Source organism: Helicoverpa zea, chromosome 28, assembly GCF_022581195.2.
Source record: "Helicoverpa zea isolate HzStark_Cry1AcR chromosome 28, ilHelZeax1.1, whole genome shotgun sequence".
Taxonomy (NCBI): Eukaryota; Metazoa; Arthropoda; class Insecta; order Lepidoptera; family Noctuidae; genus Helicoverpa; species Helicoverpa zea.
The window spans coordinates 5,908,463-5,936,445 of record NC_061479.1 but is presented as its reverse complement, the minus strand read 5'-3'; the positions used below and the strand labels follow the sequence as shown (position 1 = coordinate 5,936,445).

The following is a 27,983-nucleotide window of genomic DNA, read 5'->3' as shown; positions in this document are numbered from 1 at the left end:
TGTCCACCACGAACGAGACCTATATGGCTAGATAGCCCGTTAAATATAGAACATTTTTTGTTATGAAAGTAAAAAAAATATAATGCCAAAAAAAAGTTATAGCAAAATTAAATAAAACATTTTATAGATTTTTTCAATTTCATGTTTTCAATTTCTTTTCGTGATGTTCGATTTTCATACTTTCTGTAACTTCTGACAAAATAGAATTGTTCATTATTAGAGAGAAGACACCACCAGTTACATCGAACTTTCTTAGATCCAGGCACCGCTGAGTATATCCAAGCACTTCTGGCGCCTCAATTGGATATGATTCGTACATCCATCGGGCAAAAAAATATGGGCTGTTTATATGCAAATGTGTCTTACTCATCTTAGTTTTAGATTAAGTGCAGAAATGGAAGTGGAATAAAAAAAAATAGTAATGATAACATACAAAAACTACCGAAAATTAAGAATACATTTTTGACTATGACTTTTTTTTGGCATTGTTTTTTTTTACTTTCTTAATAAAAGTTAGTCTAAATTAAGTGGACTATTTAATTATATAGGTCTCGTTCGTGGTGGACATTTGGACCAAACTTCATACATTCTTGCCCAATCTTCTTTAACTTGACTAAGAATTTAATCTAAAAATTTAATCACACTAAGAATAGATGCTTTTTTGTTAGAACGTGAAGGCTTATACATAAGTTCTCTGTTCAATTGTTTAATTTAATAAATCGAGGTACAAACAAAACTTTTGACGTCATAAAAAAATACTAACCTCAATTGCATATTAAAATCGTCTTGTACGATGTCATCCTCCCAGTTATCTTCCCAAACGGAGACGTCTTCATCGTCAGCGTCTTCCGTTCCCCAATCTTAAAACAAAACAATAGAAAGTTACACCAAAAACTCACGAAAATTACTCCCGAACTTTGTAGAAAAACAGTAACGTGAAATACTCACTTTCCGCGGGAAATTCTTCGAATTCATCATCTTCTTCAAGAAGGCCGAGGTCTACTTTCGGTTTGTCTGCCATTTTAGTATCGAATTGATTGTATTTTAAGCAAAATTGAGATTAAGTTATTTATTTGGTTTGTCTTCGAAGCAAAATTGCAAGCTGTAATTTGACAAGTCACTGTGGTGTTGTTGCCAACAACAGAAACTTATTTTCCTTTCCGAATGATAAATTTATTGTCATCTGGCAACTACTAGCAAAAATACGTCGATGGTGACTTGCTATGAGCGTCTTTTCTTTTATTCTTTTTGAGAAGAAAAACTAAACTATGAACGTTTCTAGCTATTTTCTTCTAAATCTTTGATCTACCTAAACATAAATAATGAAATTTTAAACTACTATATAATGTCACAAACTGTTGTATTTTATTTTACCTGTGTGCCTTTTGCTCAAACATTTGTAGCAGTGCAGAATGCTTTTGCACCACGTTTTATGAAAATCGATGGGTTCCATCCAACTAACATATAATTTTGATTCACTTTCAATTGCCATTTCCAAGGTTTCATGGTCTACTCACAGATTTTTTCTAATATTATTCTCCACCCATGATGAGACTTTTTAAGGGCTAGATTTATTTTAAATTAGAACAGTCGGGGGAAAAAACAACAAAGTTTATTTTACGTTTTTCCTTTTATTAAAAAAAAATATTCATTAGATAGATACAAGTTGAAACTCAGGTTTCAAGCTCAATAAGCCTTAATAATACAAATATATCACATACTTATTATCACATAGCATTGACAAATCAGACTACATAATATTAAATGATTTCATAGATGATATTTATGTCTTAATTCATTATTTATAATTTATAATAACAAAACATTTTCATATTACAATTGCTTTTACATTTTATTCTGCGAAATTGTATAAAAATAACTCAATTTTTTCTTTTCAATAATAAGACTTTCTTTATGAAACACATTTTTTTTGTAAAATTGTTTAAAAATAATCTCAAAACCATATTTTGAAATGATATGATAAATATATACTGATATTAAAAATACAGATAAGTACGTCGATACACTTCTTAAAGCTAAAATAAAAATAGTAAGACTTGGTAGATCCTTGTATTGACAAACAAAAATATAATTTCAATACAAAGTAGGACAAAAAATAGGATCAATCTTATACTTGATATTAAAATATAATAATACTAGTCATATAAGACGTAGTTACACATTAAAATACCAAAGAACTTTTATCTTTAACCCACTTGACTGGCCTCAACATTTTAAATCACCCCTTAACCTGGGAGACTAAATCAACTGGCAACACCAAAAGCACCTTTTAAAAAAAAGATGAGGCAAAAGAATTCCATCTTCAGCCTAAGTAAAACCTTACATTACCAAAATTGTCGCTTTAACGACAATTAAAAAGCAAATATTGGTGAAGAATCTTTGGTAATTCTATGTCCTGGACTACATCAACCAAAGTAGTTTTAAAATATCTCCTTAAAAATATCCTGGTTTGTGCCAGCAAGGAGATAGGGGTCTTAGCACGTTGGATTAGATTTTCTTTTTGTACCGCAGTAACGGAGTTGTTTCTCTTTATCATGCAAAGATCGAATGCTTCGGCTGCTTCTAGAAGAAGGTAGAAGATATGCTGGTACTCTTCCGAAGTCACGTTCTGGAGATGGTTTAAGATGCCGTCCGGGTCACGAAATTGAGTTTTCATGATGACCTGGAAAATTAAATAGTAAGTATTATTTAGATATAGGCACCTTAGTTTTTCTTGTTTTTTTTTACTCTGGATGCCACTATGTCTCTGTTTTCATTTCATTCATTAAGTTGTTTGTGAAAAGGCATTAGTGTGTGGTGTTAAAAGGTCAATGTGATTTTTCTTTTATTTTTAGTTTTAGAAGCCAACTTCTTGGTTATGTAAGATGTGAAGAGGTAGGCGTCCAGCTGTTTTGAATATTTCTGCAGCCGTAATAAGAGCCCGTAATAAGAACCTTATTATCGAGTGAGTTTCACCTAACAAGCCCTAGTGTCAAAGTTTTCTCAAGTCCGCCTCACAGCCTCTGACGTGGAATTGTAACAACGACTGCTACTGATTAACATTCGGGAACGCTGGCAACACGTCCACAAGATAAATATACAGGAATTAATTTTAAGCAGTGCAAAAAAAAACTGGTGTTCCAGAATCATTAACAGAACATATCTGCATCATCAGTATTTTTTTTTTTTTTCATTTTTTTATCCGCTCTAAAATCAGCAAAATATGGATACTAACTATTCTTACGCGCTTGGAACAGCGCTCGCGTCAGTAAACCGGTTTCGCGTTGCCGCCGTGCCTACTATGACGACTGTGACCGTACAATCGGTTACAAAATAAACATCTTTCGCTAAGCGAACCGCTATCAATTGTATTAAAACACAACAAAATAAAAATTTACGTACCTATAAAACTTATTTAACTATACATAAGTTGACAAAGTTTTCGCACTGAATAAAATTCATTCCTGTATATATATAACATTCACGTCCATAAGATATATTTGAAAGTACTAACCCTGGCGCCATATCTGAGCAGCAGAGCAACAATCTCAGCACTAGGCTCCGTGTTGCTGGCGAGGTACTCCGCCAGAGCTGGACGCAGCTGTGTAGCGTCTTCATCATTGTACACCTTCAGGTTTGGGTCCGCGCCACTTTCTAGAAGAATCTGTGGGGTACAGAAGTTTGAGAGTTAATTTACTGGGTTCCCAAAAAGGAGGAGGTTCTTGATTAATATGTCTATAATATGTTTGTGTGGGAGTTAAATACTTTTGGTCTATGTATGAAATATAGGCAAACTGCTTTAGCTAGATAGTTTTTACATCAAAAGTTTTCTTTATAACCAAATTGCAGGCTGAAAGTACCTAACTGTTCAATGGCTACAGCGGATAAATGAGGAAAACATCACAATAATCGTGATGACGTGGAAATAATGATAAATTCTAATTAGTCCGTCATTTAAATTAACAAAAAATATTGGACATGGAGACTTAAAGAGGAGAGCTATCTTGGTAAAAGTTTTAGCCGGTAAGAGTCCTATTCCAACTGCTTTACATAGTGGTGGATGAGATGTCCACAAGGAATACGGAGATTGCCATACTACTGCCAAAAAAGGGGTATTTTGAAGGGGAAAGTGAACAAAAGTGGAAGGAAGCTACTTACTTGAACAATTTCCTTCCTGTTAGTAATATTGTCTGAGCACGCGACGTGTAGCGGAGACCCGATCACTGAGCTTGACGCGTTCACTTGAGCTCCTGAAAAACAAATACATGTTTAAGTTTTTAGTGGACTAGTGAGGGGAATACAAGAAGTGGGAGAAACGGCCAAAATTGGAGTTTCATGGAACAGGGGCCCAATTCTGCTAAGTTAATAATGTCAAAATTGAATAGAAATTGAACCGCAATAGCAGTTTTAACCATATCGGGCATTCTGCTACTAATATAAGGCCAATCGTATTCTAATGACATTCGATTGGTTTGCGATTGGTCTGCCATATTTTGGTCTATACGGTAGTTTGCTCTACAATCATATTGCAATCGTAAATAAGTTGCAGACAATATGATTCATTTATTGAATCTCAGAAACGCATAAAAACGTTTATTTAAAAGAAAAAATAGCGGAATGCCACATACGCTTCAATCGTAATTGAGTCGTGATTGGATCTTATTCGGATGTGAATCGTATGTCGCTTAAGTAAAATTAGTAGAATCACGCCAGGGTTCTCGATATTTTTTCCCTTCTCTCCATGTAGATTTTTCTTTAGAGCATTTAATTAACTTCATAGCAAAAAAAACCTAAACATCATCTTACCAGCAGCCAACAGCATCTGCAGCATAGCGACATCTCCCTTCAATATAGCAAGGTCTAACGGACTAGGCTTGCTCAGCTCGGGACACTCGTAGTTTACTCTAGCGCCTTGCTTTATCATTAGGTTCACCACCTCTGGGTTACCTGAGGAGTTAGGGGGGAAAATGTAGTGGACACTCAACACAGGTGGAATTAAACGAAGCGGACATGGCTAAGTAGGTAATGTTTTTAAGGTATTTATTTATCTACTAGCTTCTGCCCGCGACTTCGTACGCGGATCCTATCCCTTATACCAGCGACTACGGGGTTAGCAAAATCAAAGATCTGAATCGTCTGATGTTGAATTTAAAGGGCCCGTTGACGGGAAAACAACGGAATACGCAAAATCATTCGAAACGTTCTATATATTTAACTTTTGTACGTCAACGGCAAAAGCACAGCAGACTAAACAAAACGCTAAGAACTAAAGCGCAATAGGCGTGACCATAGGGATAAAAGTAGTGATTCTGATTAGTCCGCATTTAAGTGGTTTTTCTGAACGGACCCTTAAATAACAAAGTAGTGGTGACCTAGTGTTTAGAGAACCAATCTCTCAAGTATGAGTGTGTGACTGCGATTACAGGTCTGGCAAGTACTTGCTAATGCAACTTTTCTTAGTTCGTATGTACTTTCTTAGAATATTTTGGACACCAATGACCGGTTTTTGGAGGAGCTGTCATTTCTAGTGTGTCCCGGCTGTCAATGAACATCCTTGGCAGTCGTTATGGGCAGTCAGAAGCCAGTAAGTGTGACCAGTTTTACCAAGAGGTATTGGGTTGAGCGGGTAACCGGGTTGTGGAGGTCCGATAGGCAGTCGTTTCTTGTCGTTTCTTGTTGTGTACTCAGTTGCATCGAAGCCGACCTTAACATAGTTGGGGAAAAGGCTCTTGAAGTAATAACAATAATAACAATGAGATTTAACGCAACAAAGTCGGAGAGCTCGTGATGTCACGTCTATGTAAAATTTGTGCTAAGAAGTGACTTAATACAAAATTCAAGCGTTTTGTATCTTCCTTGTTCTTTGTTTGTGAAAGAAAAAAAAACAATACTTGTCCATTATTTTAGGGTTATCTAAAAGACGGACTATTACTTTCTTTGATTCACCATGCTTATTTTGTATAATTTGTATCAGTAAACGTGTCCGACTCGCGAGACAATGAGTAGCATATTCTTTACTTGAGAAGTTCTCTAGACATATGGATGTAGATGCGTAAATATGCCAATGACGGAAGCGCGCTTCGCGATCCGATGAGATTTCCTCGGAGCAAGTAGCAGACTGATGTTCTCGAACAGCATCAAGTCCTTCCAAACGCTCTTCGGTATATCTTTGGGATCTTATGATTCTCTCCCTAAGAACATTGGAAAAGATTCGACCCATGGTAATAGTTTTATTGTGAAGAAGATACCTGATCAATTAAAATCTAGCTGACTGCCCCCTCGCCCCCCGCGGTACTGAGTAGGCTACCCTGTCACGAAGATAAATGAAAAAGAATACAACACTCAAATAGCATTAAAACTCGAACATTCATTCTATAAAGTTTTGTAGTAAAAGAGTAAAATTGACGATGATATACCATCACCATTGAAAGTCTGTCCTAAACTATTACCGCCTTCACTGCTTGGAGGTACTTCCAGCTTATTATATCACTATACAGTGAAATTAGAGATAGCTTTCATTTCCACATCAGTTGTTTCTGATCTTCGATTCTCATAAGTCAACAGAAAATATACATCAGATCGAACAACTTTTGCTAAAACGTCATTTCAAGTGTAGTAGGGCACTTGGAGTTCAACTTGAGATGTTTTAGATCTTCGATTTTTGTAAGTCAACAGAGAGTGCTCATCAGATTGAACAACTTTTGCTAAAACGGTATTCCTATGTATGCTATTGTGTAACTGGGCTCTTGAAGTTCCACATCAGGTGTTCCAGATCTTCAATTTTTATAAGTCAATAGAGAGTGCTTATCAGATAGAACAACTTTTGCTAAAACGTCATACCCGTATATGCTACAGAGTAGCTGGGCTCTTGGGGTTCCACACCAGGTGTTTTAGATCTTCATTTTTTATAAGTCAACAGAGAGTGCTTATCAGATAGAACAACTTTTGCTAAAACGTCATACCCGTATATGCTACAGTGTAGCTGGGCTCTTGGGGTTCCACATCAGGTGTTCCAGATCTTCAAATTTATTCTCTCAACCGAGAATGCTCATCACGTGGAACAATTTTTGCCATGGCACCATTTTTGTATCTCTTATAGTTTTGTTGATCTGTTGCAGTTCTGCACCAGGTCTTCAAGTTTTGAAGATAAATTATAGCCTATATGTTGCCCAGACATTATACCGATACAACAAAGAAAAAATCATTGAAATCCGTCCAGTAGTTCCGAAGATTAGCGTGTACAAACAAACAGACATACAGACATACAGACATACAGACAAACAGACAGATTTTTTTTTTTGGATTTGTGCTCGATTACTGTTTCTGAACTCCACTCAATTATAATTTTTTTATTATATTCAATGTACAGACAAAGTTTTTTTACAGATTTATTATATGTATAGATGGGCCATTGATGCCTGAGAAACACGTCCAGGCCAACCAATTCCAGTCTAACCAAGTGGTATTGGGTTGCCCGGGTAACTGGGTTGAGGGGTCAGATAGGGCAGTCGCTCCTCGTAAAGCACTGGTACTCAGCTACATCCGGTTACACTGGAAGCCGACCCCAACATTTTGGGAAAAAGGCTCGGAGGATGATGATGAAAACGATGATGATTCAGATAGAAAATCCTCTTACCACTTAAGACAGCATAATGCATGACAGTCCGGTAGTCGTTTCTGGCGTCCGCCATCGCGTTCACGTCGGCTCCGAAGCTGATCAGCAGCAGGACTGCATCCATGCCCTGGAAGTAAGGGTATCTTTAGAAGCATTCGAACTAACGTTGTAAACGCAAAAGTAATTTTTCGGTCATTTAATGTAATGCCGATAACACTGAAGAAACAGAACAGGATCTTTTTGAAAATTGACCTTGAGGCTATAAAATAATTATTAGATATCCTATAGCCATTGAACTGTTACAGTATTTTGACTCCGAATTGCCGCTAGATCATTCCATAGGTTTAGTAGACCTTAAGGTATGAGTTATGTAAAACTCAATATCTAATGGAACCTTTACAAATAAATTATCTTCTATAACTTAGCTTGATAAAATGAAGAATAAGAATTAATAAAAAACTAGCTAGATCAAAGAGTCACTACCTACGTCTGTTTCATTACCTAAGGCGAACCTTAGTACTCTTAACTTATTCACAAACCTAACCTAGTTTACTGTGTGCACTATTGTATATCTGCCATTCCATTCTCACCTTCCTCTGCCTCGCAGCCTTCATCAGCGGCGTCAACCCCGCCCGGTCCCTGGAGTCAGGGTTGGCTCCGAACGTGAGCAGCAGCTCCAAGTACTCAGGGTCTGACACCAGGTTGATCTCGGCGCCGAAGAAGTACCTCTTGTTAGGGTCTGCCCCGTGTTCTAGGAGAAGACGGGCTACCTCCTGGAAATTGGAAAGAGAATGTTAAAAGATGTGGGGGTAAGTTGGGCAAATTGTGGTTGAGAAAGATATGCTTGTCCAATGCCCATTTTCACCAACAAATACCTTAATTTAGGGATCCCCTAAGAGTATTTAAGGAACACTTTATACGAATTTAGTTTTCTCCAAAGTGTAAGTGTCCCTTATAAACTCCAATATTGGAGGAGCCCTTATAAATTCTAAGTGACACTTAGTTAAGGAAACGTTGAGAGATTGTTGGTGAAAACGGGCATAATAATGGTTTTTTAAATACAATTTTGTCCTAGCACCGAAACGAATAGCGATGTCGCTCAGTCATTTTTCCATTAAATACCAATTCTTCATCATCATCATCATCATCTTAGCCATCGGACGTCCACTCCACTGATGAACATCGGCCCATCCCTCTTAGTACCCCTTAGTAATACCAATTCTTACTTCTACCTAATACTATGATTGAGAAAGTAACTCTATTTGGCTGTCTGTTGCGAAAACTACAGATAGTCTCATCATCATCATCTCAGCCATAGGACGTCCACTGCTGAACATAGGCCTCCCCCTCAGATCTCCACAGATACCTGTTGGAGGCGACCTGCATCCAGCGTCTTCCGGCGACCTTTATAAGGTCGTCTGTCTAAAACCTGATAAAAAGGCTGTTTACCGTGTGCGGGAAGTAGTTCCCTAGGTATGTAGGCGACGGCTGGTACTCACATAATGTTTATTCCTGATGGCCAGCCGCAGAGGCTCGTCACAGAGCGTGGTGCGCGGGAACTCCTCGCCTGTGTCAGGCCTGTAGTCCACTGCTGCACCACTTTCTAGTAGCAGCTTTACTAGTTCCGTGTAGCTGTGAATGTGGAGGTGGTTTTATTACTTTCTTGTTTAATTTCTTTTTGTACCTACTTAGGTATTGAGAATTAATTTATAGGCCTGCATCCTAATTGGTCATAAAATCATACTTACGTATAAATGCGTATGTTTGTGAGTGTGTGTGTACGTTCGTTACGTCTTTAAGTGGAAACGGTAGGTCCAATTTTGCAAAATTTTGGTGTGCAAGAACTTGGCACTCTGGATCATATCACATAGGCCTTGTCAACGGGTATGAGAAATAGTTCCCCCAGGACGCGGGAGTAACCGCGAGTTTTCCATATTGCACGTACATTTTTGCGGGTTTACGTAGACGGAACCCGGATTAAATATTTAAGCATATTTTACATGGATTTTATACTGTAGCTTCCCAACAGTGAAATAATTTTTCAATTCAGTTCTATAGCTACAGAGCCCAAAAAGCCCTCTTCATAATCTTAGCTATAAAACATAGGAACTAACCCATGCTCAGCAGCCAGATGCAAAGCGCTGTATCCACAATCATCCCTGGCGTTCACATCGCACCCCCTCACGACGAGCAGTCGGGTCGCCTCCAGGTATCGCTGCCAGATCGCGTAGTGCAGCGGACGGAGACCTTGGGTTACTGGCTCGTTTACCTGGAACGAAAAAGGTATATTTGTTTAGGGATTGCTCGAAAGAGTTCGCAAAAGGGAGAGAAGAAACATAAGAGTCTGACACTCATTCACCCACAGCGGGATAATCATTTGATGATTGAACTATTTAAGAAAATGTTGTTGGTTTAAATTTCGTCATTTTCATATAAGTACATTATATTAACCCTGTATATAAAAGCGAAAGTTCGCAAGTGTTTGTCTCAACGGATTTTGATGAACTTGGAAGTATGTAGCTTATACATTATACATGTACCAGAATAACGTAGGTATGTATAGTTTACTTTTTATCCGGATGCGGGAAGTAGTTCCCTCAGTATGCGGGAAGTAAGTAAAACTGCTTGTGGAAGCTATTGTGCAATAATACAATTCAAAGAGACACTTAAAGTAATCCTCACCTTAGCACCACAAGCCAGTAATATCCGGATCTCATCGAGCGGCACCATCCTGATGATGGAGTCCGCCAGCTCGCGTTGCATCGACTTGCCCAGAGCTACCTCCGACGGCATGGTCACTGGAACAAGACATCATAGACGTTAGCGATGATATACTCCTTTCAAACAGTCGGTTATAGTCGGTCGCCTATTAGGCACGACATATAGACACTCGAATATATTGTTAAGATGAGTCTTACATCATCATCTGAACCCTTTTCCTACCCTGTTCCCAAGTCATTTGGGGTCAGATTTGTAACTTACATAATATGCCCACAATAAATATACTTTTCTTTGACTTTGGCTTATGTCATGGGTGTTAACATAATTGATAAACTTAATATAAAACAACTTTATCTATGTACCATACTGATTTAAAAAATCATATTTTAACACCCAGACCACAACCAAACATGCTCATCACAAAAATGTTGATCGTACCGGGAATCGAACCCTAGAGTCGGGACCATAAGTATGACAGTTCGGTTATGTTGACCATTGTACCAACGGGATCGCTTATTTATTAATGTGGTTTTGAAGAATTAGACTAACTTTACACGTGGTCTGCAAGTCCTATCGTCAATAGACTTTGATTGCACAACGTCATACGACGTTGGCCTGATGCAGTTGCATTGTCATTACGAAGAAAGCATGTATTGTGTACGATGTGCATACTACGTAGATAGTGGATACCATTTGATCTTTTTGAGGAGGTCAGATAAGCAGCTGTAGCCTATACGTAACTATGCCTATAAACAAACATAGCTGGGTAAAAGCCTAGACAGATGAATAGAGTTCATCATTCATCACCACGCTTGCTAAGGGTGGATAAACGACTTTAGATTAATTAAATCCCTATGTATTTGGAAAAACCACAATGACGATTGCTGCGAAATGAACGCAAAATGTGAAACGTAAGTTTGTCTTTAAAAAATAACGGACTCTCAACACCATAACGTTGTTTATTTTTAAATCACCTTTCACTTAAAGTATTAGCTCGAACTTCTAAGTTATCAATAGTAAATTGACGAATAATCCTCAAAATGAACGGACAATAAAAAGAACCCATCAAAAACTACAATGATCTTAATCTGGGCCACCCATAAAAATTAAGAATATTATCATACTACACGAAATTAATGAAGAATATACACCTGTATGAAGCAATCTTATTGAAATATAAATTAATGGCAATATGAAACCTGCGGATGCACTCCTTGAAGCCCTACGGGTCAGGAACCACATTGAACACAGCATACACATTTCACTTGATTAACAAACCACTGACTTAAAACAAAATCACTAAGATATCAATCTCACTAACTTATAAAAACTGGCATCACCAATCTTCAAAAGATTTTTTTGCAATAACACAACACGGCACTTTCTCTTCACAAAGTCCAAGAAAGAATAAGTCACAAAGCGTATTTATAAAAGAAATGAATTCCAAAACTTCAGTTCAAAAGCCAACACTTGGCAATGATCAATAAATAATTTCACTTTAAAAATCTGGAGCTAAGAAGATGCTCTCTCTTCAAATCACGGTACTCGACTGACTGAATAGTTTCCGCCAAATCGCATTGGACTTAAGAATCACATGTTCAACCAAAACAAGTCGTAGGTAGATACTATAATATAACGTAGAAATCAACCCGTGTGTATAAGCATTTAGAATCAGTCAACATGTTTGTAAGTATTTGTTATAAATGAGATATGGTTGCCAACTTCGTAAGTCGCGTATTTGGACGATATTATGTCGTCGCCATTCCGAGCGTTAGGTGTGAAAACTTTCGTTTGTAAACTAGCTTCCAACAACTTCCTGAGAAAACGACTTCCCTCACCATGATAAGAGAAGCCTATATATTATTCTGATTTATAAGCTATATTATTGCAAAGTTTCATCTAAATCCGCGGAGAATTAATAAAGATACACACTCACAAACTTTCAGCTTAAAAACATTAGTGTAATATTTTCTTTTGTCAGCGGTTTTTACTTCACGTTTGGAAGGAAATAAGCATTTTCCCGGCATGAAAAGTGGACAGTTTCCGAGTCATTAAGCCATCAGTTCATACATAAAAAAATATGTCATTTCATTGGTTTGTTGATGTCTGAAAAGAGGTTAAATCTGCCTACGCATTCTACATCGTGTTATTTTCGAGTTATTTTGGGATTTAATGTTTTGATACAATAACAAAAGCTTTTGCGTTACGTTGTGTTTAAGACTTACATTTGATATTCTTAATAACTATAGTTCGCCTATGTTGGCGCAATGGTTAGGAAGATTATCGAAAATTCAACAGAGTTTTTAATCAGTCTGATATAGGCTGGATACCTAATCGTTATAATGTGCTCACTACCATTCATCTACATACTGACTTATGAGCCCAATCTCACTATCTTTACCAGAAAAAAAATGTTTCGCCAATACCTACGCTAAACAAAAGGATAAATACTTTAAAGTATGTCCATTTCTTTTAATAGTCCTACCACATGTACTTCCCATATGTCATCGTGTCTGTCTGACTCTTTGTGTTCGACGTCATAAGGATACCCGTTGCGGGCAGGTTTCCAAATGAGAATGTGCGTGTGTTACACGTGGGACTTAGGTGAAGTGATAAAGAGGTGTATTAGGAGAATAGATTTCGTCAGAGGTTTTACCTGGTATACAGACTGTAGAGAAAATTTCAAAATTCCTAGTGTTTTAAGTTTTATTTCTTGGCAGTTTTTTGTCTTTCTCCTTCCTTAGTATTTGTTTTTCTTATTCTTCACATCTTAGTATTTTTTTTACTTAATTACCTAAATATCCTGTGTGCGCACTTGTGCAATAACAAATTGTTTTTGTGTAGGTATTTATTTGTATTCTTTCTTTATGGGAACAAGTTAAAGTTTTAAACGCACTAATCTTTAGTACCTTCTAGTGGATGGATTTGAAAAGTTCTTTAATGTTAAATAGCTCATTTATCGAAGAAAGTTATAGGCTACTTATCAGTGTGTTCTCTCGGGATGCGGGCAAAGATTTCAAAAGTCTGTTTGTTTAGATATCATTTAGATCTATCTGATGTTGGGAACCAAACAACCCAGTCTAATCTAATTCCTAACCCATTCTCTCAAACGTAAGACAAAAGAATTAGTTTAAAACCGTGACTATCCTACAGTTCAATGCCAATTTAGTTTTACAAATGATGTCAGACATAAGCGGAAATAAAGGAATTATACCTAGAGGTATAATCTTGAGACGTTTTGGCAACAAAATATATCTAAATGAGTTCATGGACACGAAAAGCTACTAAAATTTCATAATTATTGTCTACGTAATTTTAACTAGAAAAAAAAGTAGTAAGTAATTTGTCTGTGTGTTTAGCTTTTGGCAACATTTTTACTTTTTAATTAGTTACTTTTAATAAAAGAACTCACTTACTGATTTAACTTTTTGAGAGAGACGATTTTTAAAAGAGTTTTATTTATTTATTTGTAGAGAAAACATCGTCAACTCGGCCAAACCAAACCTTAATGTTATTCCTTCAATCAGGATTCCCTAAATAATTAAAAAAAGCTAAACAAATTAATTAACAAAACAAAAACATACCCCAAAATCCATTACACGATCCCAATTCCATTAACCCGTTTATTTGCGAAGATAACAAGTATCGTAATGCGTAAAACGAAACGCAATTTAGTCAAAACAAATACGAGGTGAAATGTAAATATTGATCAAATGTAGAAACTAGACCTATGGGCAGTATGCCAGGAGCTTAGGAAATACTAGCTTTTTCCCCGGGAATTCGCCTTCGTCCCGTGGGAACTACTGCCCGTACCGGGATAAAATGTAGCCTATGTTACTCGGGAAGAGTGTAGCTTTCCAACAGTGAAAGAATTTTTAAAATCGGTTCAGTAGTTTCGGAGCCTTTAGGGTACAAACCAAAAATGATTCCTCTTTATTTTATCAGTATAGATACAATAAATAGGATACGACACGTCATTGACGTGCCTACCTATCTGACAAAGACAAACATCATCTGCCTAGCCTTGTCCCAAGTCCCTGTCAAAAATGAAAACGAAGAAAGTTTGTGTAAGTTAATTGTGAAAAAACAGAAAAGTGAAAAATCTGTTTTCTAGAAAATCAAGGCTGTTTAGTATCTTATGTATTGCGCAGCAGTTTCGTTCTTTAAATTGATATAAACATCGTCTGGAGATAGATAGAATGAATTCTGACATTGCTACACAAGGTCAATAAAATCCGTCTGTCCAGTTTTACGCATAAAAAACAAAATTATTAATACCCGTTAGAATAAAATATGAATCTCCTAAAACCTCATTTCTCATTTTATTATTGCCAATATCTCACCAGGCTGTCTGGAGACATTACCATCGCTTATTTAAAAGGAAAATTCAAGATGGCCGCGTTCCAAAAACGCGGGAAAGGCACAATTTTCGCGCCAATTCCGTCAGGGAGTTTCCTCGAAGTCACAAGAGTTTGTAATGAATTATTTGTTACTCAAAGAATGAACGAGAATTAATACAATTTATGTTACGATTTAAATGAGATGACATTTATTTGGTTGTTTTTGTTTAAGTTCATTGAATCAACTGAAAACATCTTTGTAAGACTCTAGATTTGTCCTACGCAGATATTTAATACCTAGTTACTTCATAAGTACATATTTCGTATCATTTATTTCATTGGGAAATCATCAAATGGCCCCCACTGTGGGTGCAGCGTAAAGGAATGCCAGATGTTCCTTCTTAAGCCCTGTATTTATCAAAGCCACGGTTTCTTTCTTTCTCTTTCTTTGAAAAATCGATCCATTTCACACAATAACACAAACAAACTATGTAGAAGTCATTGAAACGTGCAAAAACAGTCGTAAAACCTGTACAATAAAATTCCCCGATCTGCCTGAATTTTATCGTGGGCGAAAATCAAAAATAACATCTCTGTAGTGCGCACAATGTTTGTAAACACAGACGCACGTGGCTCCATCTATCTTCAGTTTATTCTTTTTATTTGTACCCTAAAAGCTCCGAAACCACTGTACCGATTTGAACAATTTTTCACCGTTGGAAAGCTACACTCTTTCCGAGTAACATAGGCTATGTTTTATCCCGGTACGAGCGGTAGTTCTCAAGGCACGTGGGTGAGAACGGCTAGTTGTTCGATAAACACAAAACAGGGAAAAGTATCAATGACCTATATTATATACCAGACTTTCTAGACCCTTCTCTCTTTTGTATTTTGCAAATATCTCGCGTGATTTTAAGGTCAAAATACGCTGGTTTTTGTGTCAATTTTGGGATAGTTCCAACTGGGAAAATGCGTACTTTTTGGTGATAATCTAGATTCAAGGTAGAGCGTTTATTTAAAGAAACTTTTAGGATAATTTTCTTAGAAAAATTCGCGGTTGGTGCTAGTTTTTTCATGACTGAGTATTTCTGGGAAACGTCTGTGAACTTTCAAGGTTAGGGATGTCTAATATAGGCACCCGGTCTTGCACCCGGATAAAGAGTAGCCAATAGCCAGAGCATTAATCATTTCATACCGATCGACACCCGCAACTCCTCATAAAGTTAAAAACCAGCGTCAGACACTAGCTGTCTGGCATAATGCTGAATTGGACCTATTTGGCGCAACCTTTTGTTACTTTTATATTTTTTATTTCTATGCGCATGTGACTTGTTTCAATAAATAATTTTTCTTTCTTTCTTTCTTATTTCTAGCCTACCTCGTTAAATAGTCTATATCTACCACTGATATAACTTTTTCGATACACTATTTTTCGCACCCTTTTGTTAAGGACAATAGGCAAGTTGTATCTATGGGATTTGGTCCAACCAACAGTAACGTATGATATTTCATTAGAAAGGTATTTACGTGAAGAATAATAAAAACTATGGATGGGGCTTGCCTCAATTAGTTGTCCAATCCGAGTACCTAACGATAAAAATTTAATCGACGTATGTCATCCATATACGCAAATTCATTAAGAGGCGTATTGTGGCGGTGTAATAATTTTAAACTCAGTTAATAGACATCATACATTGTTTGAGATATATTCTATTATAATCTAAAGGTTGTAATAGTCTATGGAGTCATACTAAGGAAATACAATCGTCATCTGATTTGACAAAAGTTCGAAACATTTTATCATATCTCAGCATCTCTTGAGGAGCAAGATTGACTCGTAATACTTGTATGTTATACTTGTGTGCTATATATAACTTGAATGAATTGAAATCAAAATTAGTGAATGAAAAACAGTACACTACAGCTGCAGCTAACTATTATGCATAGCAACATTTTGGCAATTACCTTGCCATCCCAAAAATGATGTGGGCGTGTACCAACGGACTTGTTATCAAGAAAGTTACGAAATTGATTAATTTTTGTCAGTAATCCAATAGTCTATCGATATGATATGGATAGATTATAGATGGTACATTTATTGGACTGTATTATAGTTTGATCAGCCAAACGACTGTTGATCTCGGTAGATTCTTGCGAGTATTACGTTTGTATGCATGAGAAGCCGATGAAATTTTTTTTATGATTTGGTATTTCCTTTTCAGAAGTTAAGTATAATGTAATGAAGATTGAATGGGCATAGGTCTTGAGTTAGAATGTGAATGGATATAGAGAAAGAGGAGGACCGAAACCGAAGACACGATGAATGAATTGTGTCGAAGACGATATGGCTGGAAAGAGACTGGACTTGAAAAGATGTGAGATAGAGAAGCATGGAGAAGACACCATAAATGTAAAATGAAAATTGGGATAAGGGCAGAAGAGGATGCTAAATGGACATTATATCTGTGTTAAAGACCGTCAGATGGTTTCGAGATAATTCTGACACACACGATAAGCAGAAGATGACCAGTATTCAAAGGGGTCTTAGAGGTCCAATAAATCGTTAAGATGGCTTTAAAATTACATCAGCATAGTTGGGAAAACGCTAGGCAGATGAAGATGATTAATTTATACATACATGTCCATGCTAATTCCACGTGCGCCCAAGACATTTTACCACCGAAAAAAACACTTTTTAACCGATTTCCAAGAGGAGTTTTATTTTCTACTAGTCAAGTATGAAGAGATGCACTTTCTTGCAATCTCGATTAGATAATGGCTAGTCTGAAAGTGATGGATTTTGTACCTGTTGCCATGAGCGGGCAATGATCCAATTTCTGACGATAAAGGAATATTACTTAATGGTATATTGGGTTGCCCGGGTAACTGGGTTGAGGAGGTCAGATAGGCAGTCGCTCCTTGTGGCACACTAGTACTCAGCGGCATCCGGTTAGACTGAAAGCCGACCACAACATAGTTGGGAAAAAGATTGACAGGTGCTGATTTTGACTTTTTTTGTAAAATTCTTGTAAAACTAAATGACAATAATATTTCACTAATCATTTGTAGTAATATATCTACAGATTTGAACTTACACGTGCCAATTAGTCAAGGTAAACAGACAACTCAAACAAACAAACATGTAGTTTATATGTATTGGATATACATAATAAAATGTATTCACACTTATAAACAACACCTTAGCAATAAAACTATCGCTCTAATTTGACGTACGACAACAATTTCATATGACGACGCTACAAGGTTATAGCCAACGTCCACAACTCGATTTCTCTGCCAATCACGCGCATGTTGCCATAGCAACCGCTGGTTTGACAGTTGCCCTCATGGATCACTAAATGACTAGCGGAGGTGCCATAACGGAAAATCTCCTAAGAAAGTAGCGCGACAAAATGCGGGTGAGGGTGGGACGAGGAACGCTACTATCTCCGCCCTTTTACGCTTTCTTTGGTCCCATTTTTTTTTCTGTAGGTACCTAAAACCATTGACAAATTTCTCAAAGAACTAGAATTTTTAATAAATTCACTCGTAACTGATCGTCTCAGTCATGCCCATCGTACGTATTTGACCTAAAAGAAGGCGCCTGACCTACCTGCATTATGGCATCTCCGCTCATTTTTCTTTACTCCGTGTTTGCACTGCACGACGCGACCTTGTTACAGCGTCTACACGTCAATGAATTAATTGATTTATTTTCTTTGATTGATCTCGTTTCATTGAGACTGTCACACGTGATTTGTTGTTTCAATTCATTGTAATTTGGTTGTAGTAAGCAGAATTGAGCGATGAGTGATGGATTGAATTGAAATTCGTTTGATTAATCAGTCATTCATTGAAATGAAATTATCGGTGCAAGTGCAGTACATCTTCGGTGTACTTAGGAGAAAATAGTATACTCCATGCACTCGAAGAAAAAGTAGCCTACAACCTTCCTCTAAAGATGGGATATCTTACATTAAAAAAATAAATGTGCCTTCAAACAAGCAAAGGATCTCTTCCTTTGTATAATATTAGTACTTATGTACCTACATTTTACTTTTTCCTTTTCCAAATAAAATATAGCCTATGTTACTCGGGAAGAGTAGAGTACTTATCAACAGTAGAAGATTTTGTAAATCGGTGAATTCGTTTCGGAGCCTTTAGGGTACAAACAAATATACATAATGACATATGATGAAATAAGGCAAATATGATGAGATACAAACATGTACACCCTAAGCTGCCCGTTTTTCATTGTGTTCTACTGTAGAACACAATGAAAAACGTAGTAGAACTTCTACAGATAAACTCCAATTGATAACTTCAAGGCGTTCGTGGTGCGAGTACCGACGTGTTTCCTGTACCTCGTGTTGGACGAGAACTTCTGGCCACAGGGCGTGGTGTTCCGTCGCTTCCGCGGACAAGTGCCACAGAACCGCACAGAGTGACATAGTGCGTAGGGAAGTGTTACTAACATAGATTTAAGTTTTTTATGTACTAACAATGTTTGTATAATATATTATGTATGTTAGTCTTTAAGGTATATATCTATGGGCCTATGCAGCCTGAAAATAAAGAGATTTGATTTGATTTGATAAGATAAGACTGCCAATTGTACTGTTCTTTGCGTGTTGTGATGTCCTGTGTTGTAATTGTTAATTATCTTGGTGTACAATAAAGAATAATCTATCTATTTAAATTATAAAAAGATGTTTCCGCTTTACTGAATTAGTATAGATAGTACAATTAAAGAAATAAAGCAGTAATTTCAGTGTATTGAAGCCGACGCGTCATTAATAGCGGCTACAGAACAAGATGGCGTCTATATTTAGGCGGGAACCTCGACAATGACCTCTTTGCGCGCGCGCAGCATGAATATCTTCCAAATATGTCTGTGTAGTTTGTTTTTGTGAATTTATTGAGGTTTATAGAGGTTAATTTGGATGTTCTAGAAATTTTGAAGATGTAGGTAAAAGTTTTGAAAGGGTAAAGTGGGTATATACTTTTTGACCGACTTCAAAGTAGGGAGGAGGTTCTCAAGACATTGGAATCTTTTATTTTAGGTGTCCACAAATAATTTTAGGAAAACATAGAAATATAGTAATAAACATCAAAGTAGGTTGCCTACCTACACCTTTTTTTCAGAGATGGGTCATCATCAAATTACCCCTCCCGCTGTGGGTGCAGCATGAGGGAGTGTCAGACTCTTACTGACTAAATCCCACCACGTTCCTTCTTAAGCCCTTTATGTACCAGCGCCGCGGTAACTCGCGCGAACAATCCACACTTATTTCAGAAGACTTTGTAAACAAGAGTATAAGTGGTATAAGGTACGCATTTTGTTACATTTTAAGGACACACCGGAAAAACTAAGAAAAGCTATTGTTGTGAGCTAATTGAGTTGTTTCCGGTCTAGAAAACAATTCCAATATAAGTGAGTGGTAACCAAGATTTACAACTTCCTCTTTGTTTACAAAATATCTAAAAGCATGTATTGTTATGTAAAGATTTCACCGAAATATGTACGCTATGTCGCGAGTCCACAGCTAGCATGTGTTCGCGCACGGTGTAGGCGGTTGCAGTTTCGCGGACATTGTAGAAATCAATGTTCGCACGCAATGTTTGACTGTTTGCTAGAGCGAGTTCACCACGAGATACATGCGGTGTGCGTCACAGTGACAGACAACAAACAATCGAAAACTAGGGATAGGTAGATACAAACGATGACACCTGATATTCCTCTTCAAGTTTTTGCGCTGAATGTGTTAGGCAGTCAGGCGTAATAAAAAGCGTATACGCGCTTAAAATCCGCAAAAGCTTCGTTTAGAAAGCAGAAAATAACAAGACTAAGTGAATGATCAAAAGCATGAAAGTCTAAAATAGTTCTGACAACAGAAACTTGGCCGTGCAGTAAATATTTACAAACAAAACCCACGCATTTGTTTCCATTGAAGCCGCTCGTTTTAAATCAAAATAATTACTCTGATATTGCCAATTATTAATATACAGTAAGCTTTGACGTCGTTAAAAGCGTCACCGAGGTTAAAACCATGTATTTTCTAGATAAATATACACCCCAAGATACATTTTCCCTACAGTATAGCGCCCGTAATATCTGCCCATCCGACCTCCTCAACTCAATTACCTGCGCAACCCAGTACCCCTTTGTAAAGACTGGTTGTCGGACTGTCTGGCTTCTGACTACCCGTAACGACTGTCAAAGATGTTCAAATGACAGCCGGGACTCAGCAATTTAAAGTGCCTTCCGATACACGGAGGAACTCGACACGGAATAATGTAGCTTAACTTTATGACCGATCTATGCGGCTGTTACTTCGAACTACTTTTCCAATTATTAATTACCTTAATTAATTAAAATAATAGCTTCCCCTGATGGATTTATCGTTAACATTAATTGTTTATTGCCAAGCCGCCATTTTGGATCACATGTCATAACTATTTGAGACACTGACCTCTGTCAAAAACAAATCAATACGTGGTAGTTTTCCATTCATGAAAAATTACTCTTAATCAATTTGCCTTTATGTAAAAGATAAATAATTAATTACAGGTTAGGCAAAAACAATTAAAGCGCAAACAGGGATTGTAGGAACTAAAATATTTTCGAAATTATATATAGTACGCCGAATTAAAAAAATAAATCTGATACAATTATTTTCTAACTAAAAAGTAACAATATTAATTAATTGGACAACGCACGTATTTACGAACTCTCAGTCGCAGATTCAGTAAACAAAGGTAGGTACCGCCAAACAAAAGATAACAGTCGTACAACAAAAGAAAGTTGATCAAACACAAACAAAAACGTAAATTAAGAAATGTCTAATATTCTAAAATAGTCTATTACATAAATAGACAAAAAATTTCTTACCTTTCCACCACCTGACGGCCCAAAATAAAACAAATCCACAGATCACCTTTGTCTTTGTCTATCAAAAAAAGGCGCGAAAAGTGACACCTGTCAAACGTCAAACTACAAAATTATAACCTCAAAATCGATTAGAAACCAATAAATGATCGATTTAAGCTCTATTATTTGTTTGTTTTTGTTGTTTTTACTATGGAACAACGTCCGTGCGGGGAAATAGATGATTCTGAACTGTTTCAGACTTATAAATGTAATCTGGAGGGGTTCCAAATTGGCGTCTTGCCAAATACGAAGTGCGTTCGTTCAGTGGCTTGGGGTGCTTGTAGCAGTTATCGTCCGATAGTTTTTGAACTTTGAACTGCATTGACGTGTGTTATAGAAATGGGATGGGTCGACAGGATGTTTTGAGCTTTTCGTTTATTTTTATTGGCCACTTAGGATAAAAAAGTTCGATTAAGTAGCTTCCGCCAGTATTTTCACTCGCTTTCGAATCCGGATTAAAAGTGGGGTATATGTTATATTCTATTTATTTAAGTTTAAATATTGCTAATAAATAATGATACTTAACCAACAAATGGTTTTTTTTATTTTCTTATTTTTTCTTCTAGTAGTCTCATAGTCTCATCATACCCTCAACATCAAAATGAAAGAACCAAAGACAGCAAGACCTGTCCACGAGGACTCAAATTCTGAATTCCAACTGAAGACCTCTAGTTTAACACGGAATGCGGACGAAAACAAATTAATAAAAAATCTATCTCGTTCGTAATATCCCATCCCACATCGTGGTGGGACCAACTTTCCGGAATTTCTACTTCTCTCCGCTCTATTTTCAACGTTGCTGTCGGACACCTGGCACTCCTTCATATCATTTACGACTAAATCCATCTCTGTCTGCGCAAATACTCGTGCACTATAATATGCCCTGCATAGCTGGCTGATCTCATTACATGAGAACAGCCGCCGTGACCGACAATCGGCCGGGGGACACAAACAGTCTATCTCACCCTACTCTACAAACCACCTTACGTTTCTCTTTGTATATATCCATTTGAAAACAAAGATTTGCACAAGACAACGAACTGGTTGTTTATAACAATTGTTTTAACTACAATTAAAGTCAGATAACATTGGAGGTCTGAAGTTGGCTTCTATTAAGTGCTGAAATAATCAACATTTATGAATAAAAAAACATCTGAATTGAGAACATTTCTCCATTTGCTGACCTCGGCCTTTTGGGAAAGGGGTGAAAAACAGTTATTGCGCAGTCACGAGACATTCCAAATGGCACGAGTAATTAATGGAGTATTTGATGAAAACTTCAAATCCATTTATTTCGTACAAAAGATAATTCCAGAAATGCATAGATATTTTTTGTTAGGTATATCATCAACAGATATTATTGCATTTGGGAAAAACTCGACTGTCTTTCTAACTATCATGGTTCATGCATGAGACATTTTAGAGCCTGGTGACAGATTTTACGGGACGCGGGACGCAGGATATACAGATATTGTCCTTGTAATTGGGTCACCATTTTACCACAGATTACTATAATACATAGTTTAATTTTACTCTTAAGCTATGAAGGAAGCGAGGTGACAACAACAACCATCGCAGCTGCACTAACTGGCTTATATACCTACTGTATTTATATGAAATCACCTCCAGCTATCGACCGATTTCATAAAGTCACCGTACTTGCAGTCGGCAGCTTACTTCCAAAACCTTTAGGGTGCAGAATTTAGGAATAAGAAAAACATATCGTATCTTTTTCTAGGAACTGAACATAAACAATAAACTACTTCATTGATTAATATCAAGTACTAGAAGTCACGGGTTGATCCAATACGGAATATAAATGATGATGATAATGATAGTAATATATTCTCCTTTCAATCACCTCGTGGCGTTGAGTTCTGCCAACACGCAGCGAGGTAGAGTCATACGCAGTTGTAACTATTAAGGTAATCTGTGTTATATGCGTATTTAACTATTGGTCTAGTCTTATGATTTGTCTAAAAAAATATTTTATGTGCGTACCAACTTTCAACAGCGGTTTCACTCACCGCCGTCCCGTGGAAACTTCGGATAAAAAATAGCCAATAAGCGTTCCTCAATAAATGGGCTTTCCATCACTAAAAGAACTTTTAAAATCAATTTAGTAATTCCTGAACAAATTAACTCTTTGAGTTTCATACTATTATTTATTAGATAAGTACGTATAGTAATTATCTCCTGGACTATGTCCCGGTCGGTTTCTAGTCTAAATGAATGCAATAATACAACAGTTGTAATAATACAATAGTTACTATATAAGAATATTTTATATGGAGCCCACATTTACTTATGTAGGTCAATATCTGACCTCCGCAATTGTAAAATACTTTTACGCATAAAACATTTTTACAATGCAACACGTTGTGCTTTTATGCCAAAACTTCTTAACCGATTAAAATAGACTGGTAATTTTTTTTTGGTTGCGGGTAAACCCAGGGAAAGCAGTTAGTGTATACGAGTATTCTCACATTATAACGATTACTATAAGATTTGGGACATACAATATACAGGACTGCTAACGATTTAACTCAATGTCATGCAATATTCATAAACTGAGACGAATTTATGATATTTTTGAGTGACGATCACGACACGACTAACCTACGATAACTATTAATTGTACCTAGATATTAATTAATTGTTCAGGGACAGGTACCGTATTTCAGAAGGCACGTTAAATTCGTGGGTCCCGGCTGTAATTTGAACATCTTTGGCAGTCGTTACGGGTAGTCTGAAGCCAGAAGGTTTGACAACCAGTCTTGAAGGAGTAAGTATCGAGTTGTCCGGGTAACTCGGTTGAGGAGTTCAGATAGGCAGTCGCTCCTAGTGGCACACTAGTACTCAGCTGCATCTGGTTCGACTGGAAGCCGACCCCAACACAGTTGGGAGCCGCTAGGCAGATGCAATTCGTCCACAATTTGGGGAGTTCCTTTTCAATCGCATAAAACTGTGGAAACTTAACAAATCTGTTTTTAATTTCGGACTTAATAATAATCCAAAGAAGTCTTGATTCACTTTTATAATGGCGACGACACGACAACGACACGACATCACAAAATGTCGCTGGGTGTCAAATTAGATCACGTTTAGCAACCTCGGATTAGCGAGTGACGACATCGGTTAAGTTCCGGTCACACTGGGAGAGAAATAAGTATTTTGAAAGTAGCCTGCTACTGGGAATTACTCCGTGCACCCGGATAAAAAGCCTACGTAGCTTCCTAGATATATGGACATAACAACAGCAAATATTATGTAAATTCCTGCGTTCAAACCGTTACAACAAACAAACTGCAGCTTTATTTAGCTAGAAGAATCACCCGCATCCCGAGGGAACTACTTACGCGCATCCGGATATAAAATAGCCTATAGCCTTCGTTCTTTAGGAAATTAAGTACTATCAGTCTAATACTGAAAGGATTTTTCAAATCGGACCTGTAAATTATGGACCTTTCTGAGATCCACTTCAAACACCTAGATAAAAAGTAGCCTATACTTATGTAACTTTCCTAGAAAAATGGGCTATCTAACACTTCCTAATAATTCCTGAAATCGATACTAGGTAAGTACATATAATAGCGCTAAAATTGTCGTCTCCATATCGGTGAAAATCTAAGATTTTCCCTCTAATCAATAACAGGAAGAAAGTTTGAAACCTCCATTACCGGGAGTTAGCTTTCAGTTAATAAAACTGAAACAACTTTTGAACGTGGATATAAAGCTATGGGCACACAATGTAATGATTGAGATCAATACTAATCGAGATACTTATATAATAAAGAGGAAATATTCTTTGTTTGTTTTTACTAAACTTTTAGTCGGCCGACGATTTGTTTGGGCTCATATAGCAGCAGGCTACACCAATACTTTTCATCCAAAAATGATGTACCTATATTCCATTCATAAATTATCTTGCAAATACTTTTTCAATACCGAATACCTACCAAGACCTATTGATCAGAATTCCAACATTCACCGTAATAGGTATCCCGGCATTTATTCTCATACGAGAGAGGAAAATTAATAAAACGAATTCCTGCATTTTCCTCGATGTGTCTCCGCCCCTTTTCATCCCTTGAAACGGCACTCTCTCTCGGAGCTCAGTGGTGAGAGGACAAACAGACTGTAACGTTTTGTATATATATTTGTTGCTGGATAAACGGTGAGTGAGATTTTGTTTCGTAACTGAATTTCGGCTCTTTTAAATGTAGGGAATTAGGATCATATACCTTTTGAAAGTTAAGGCGCTAAAGTAAAGAAACAATCTTGATATGACTTTTTGTTTAAAAATTCCGTTCAAATATATAAGGGTGAATTTCAACAGGTCCAATAAAATCTTCATTTCCGTGGATTTTTTATACTTCAACTTTAGAACAAGAAAAAATAGTGTTTACTAAAGTTTTTGATAAGATATGTATTCTTACTTAATATCTAGTAGATAGCTTAAAAAACTAACGAGATATACAAGACTAAAATTTTCATGCCACGGCGGTGAAACTTGCATGCACGGCAATGAAACATACGTCCATGGCAATGAAAACTATTCCTGCAGCCATCGTTTTGACATATCTTTCTCTTTCTTTTCTTAAACACTCCTTTAGTAAAACAACCTAAGTGAACCTGAACCTGAAGTGGTGTGTGTGTAAGTTTATCATTTTGTGAGGTGAACGTGGAAATATCTTTTTGTAGTTGACTATATAGTACAAATTGTTTTTTTTCTTAATCATGCCGTGGCGATGAAAACATAAGTCACGGTAATGAAACATGCGGCCACGGCAATGGAACGAAATTGTTTCACAAGGCATGGCAATGAAAATTTTTTCATTGCTGTGTATTTTTTTTCATTTCCATAGCAAATTTTGACCACGGAAACCACGGCAATGAGAGCACGGCAATGAATATCAAGGCAAAAACATCAAAAAACTAAAAATCTGTTAATAATTCACAGTAATTAACATGTCACAAATAAACATAAGATAGATGGCATTGTACCGAATGATCAATTAAGAGGACAAACTTATTCAAACAGAAGTAAGACCTATCCACGGCGATGAAAGAAAAAATGTCCAGTGATAAAAAAATTGCATACTTGCATTTATGGCGCGAAAACGCAGGCACGTGCACACGAAATTCCACGTCGAACACTTGACGTCCACTAATATGCAACATTTAGCGCACAGCGGGAGGGACGCAAACCGTTAGAAAAAGCAATATTCTCAAATATGTTTAGGACATGGCGATGAATGGTAGTTCTGGGACAAACAGTTTTTTATTTACCATTCGTTGTATTGTTTAAACATTTGAACAAATGTATCCTGTAACAATACTTTAACTATTCAGGAATCAAATAAAAATAGGTTTTAATATAAATAACTAATACATTTTTATCAATAAGGTCTAGAACACATCAAGGTGACGTGTGGACAGACACGGCAATGAAAGATTTTGAGGTTTAAATTTTTTTTTTGGAGAACCTATTAATGCTATTAACAAAATATTTAGTGCTACACATAGATTACTATTTCACCTACTTAGAAAAAAATATAAGAATATTATAACAATGATTTTTAGTACCGATTTCATCGATGCCACGCAATTTTTGGTCCCGGGAAATTCACCCATAAGACTATAGTTTATTTAATGTTAATTAACAAAACTACTTAGTCTAGTATCTATCTATAATATAAAAATGAATCGCAAAATGTGTTGACGACCTCGATGGCGCAATGGTCATCATGCCGGACCGCCGAACCTGAGGTCCCGGGTTCGATTCCCGGTTCGGTCGACATTTGTGTGATGAGCATGCTTGTTGGCCGTGGTCTGGGTGTTATGATATGTATTTATAAATATGTATATATCTATCTATATGTAGTTTATCAGTTGTGTTAGCACCCATAACACAAGTTAATAAATAACTTACCATGGGGCTAACCGACCGTGTGTGAAAAAGGTGTCCCGACATTATTTATTTATTTATTTATTTATTTATTTATTTATTTATTGTTGGTAAGCGCATAACTCAACAACGCCTGGACCAATTTGGCTAATTCTTTTTTTGTTGTGTTTGTTATTGTCAAGAGAAGGTTCTTATGAAAAAAAAAATAGGGTAAAGTAGAGACGGGAGCGAAGCCGCGGGCAAAAGCTAGTTTACAATAAAAATTAGAACTACTATAAACTAAATACTATATTTACAAGCTTAAAATGATTACCTACAACTAATAAATTTACGAAATAGAATAGTGGACGATAGTTACTTGTTTCAAATTAAAACATTATTTTAAGCAGTAGTTTATTTGTTAAATATTTAATTTATGTATTGTGTAAAAAGTCCAGCCAATTCAACATTGTTTACCTTTAGCTA

At 36.7% G+C, this 27,983-nt stretch overlaps 1 protein-coding gene across 2 annotated transcripts; it reads right to left on the bottom strand.

Annotated features, from left to right (window-relative positions):
• Positions 1-1,611: 1,611 nt before the first annotated feature.
• LOC124643830 (ankyrin-3-like) lies at positions 1,612-21,815 on the bottom strand. Of its 2 annotated transcripts, none has more exons than XM_047182935.1 (10): positions 21,569-21,815; positions 10,298-10,413; positions 9,730-9,884; positions 9,115-9,247; positions 8,206-8,388; positions 7,637-7,742; positions 4,807-4,947; positions 4,159-4,250; positions 3,515-3,664; positions 1,612-2,683 (listed from the first exon to the last, which is right to left on the bottom strand). In XM_047182935.1, exons 2-10 carry the CDS (start codon positions 10,406-10,408, stop codon positions 2,363-2,365), a joined length of 1,392 nt encoding a protein of 463 aa, XP_047038891.1. In that variant the 5' UTR covers positions 10,409-10,413; positions 21,569-21,815; the 3' UTR covers positions 1,612-2,362. The 2 variants fall into 2 exon arrangements, with proteins under 2 accessions (XP_047038891.1, XP_047038890.1); XM_047182934.1 differs by lacking the exon at positions 21,569-21,815 and adding an exon at positions 11,536-11,878.
• Positions 21,816-27,983: the final 6,168 nt, after the last annotated feature.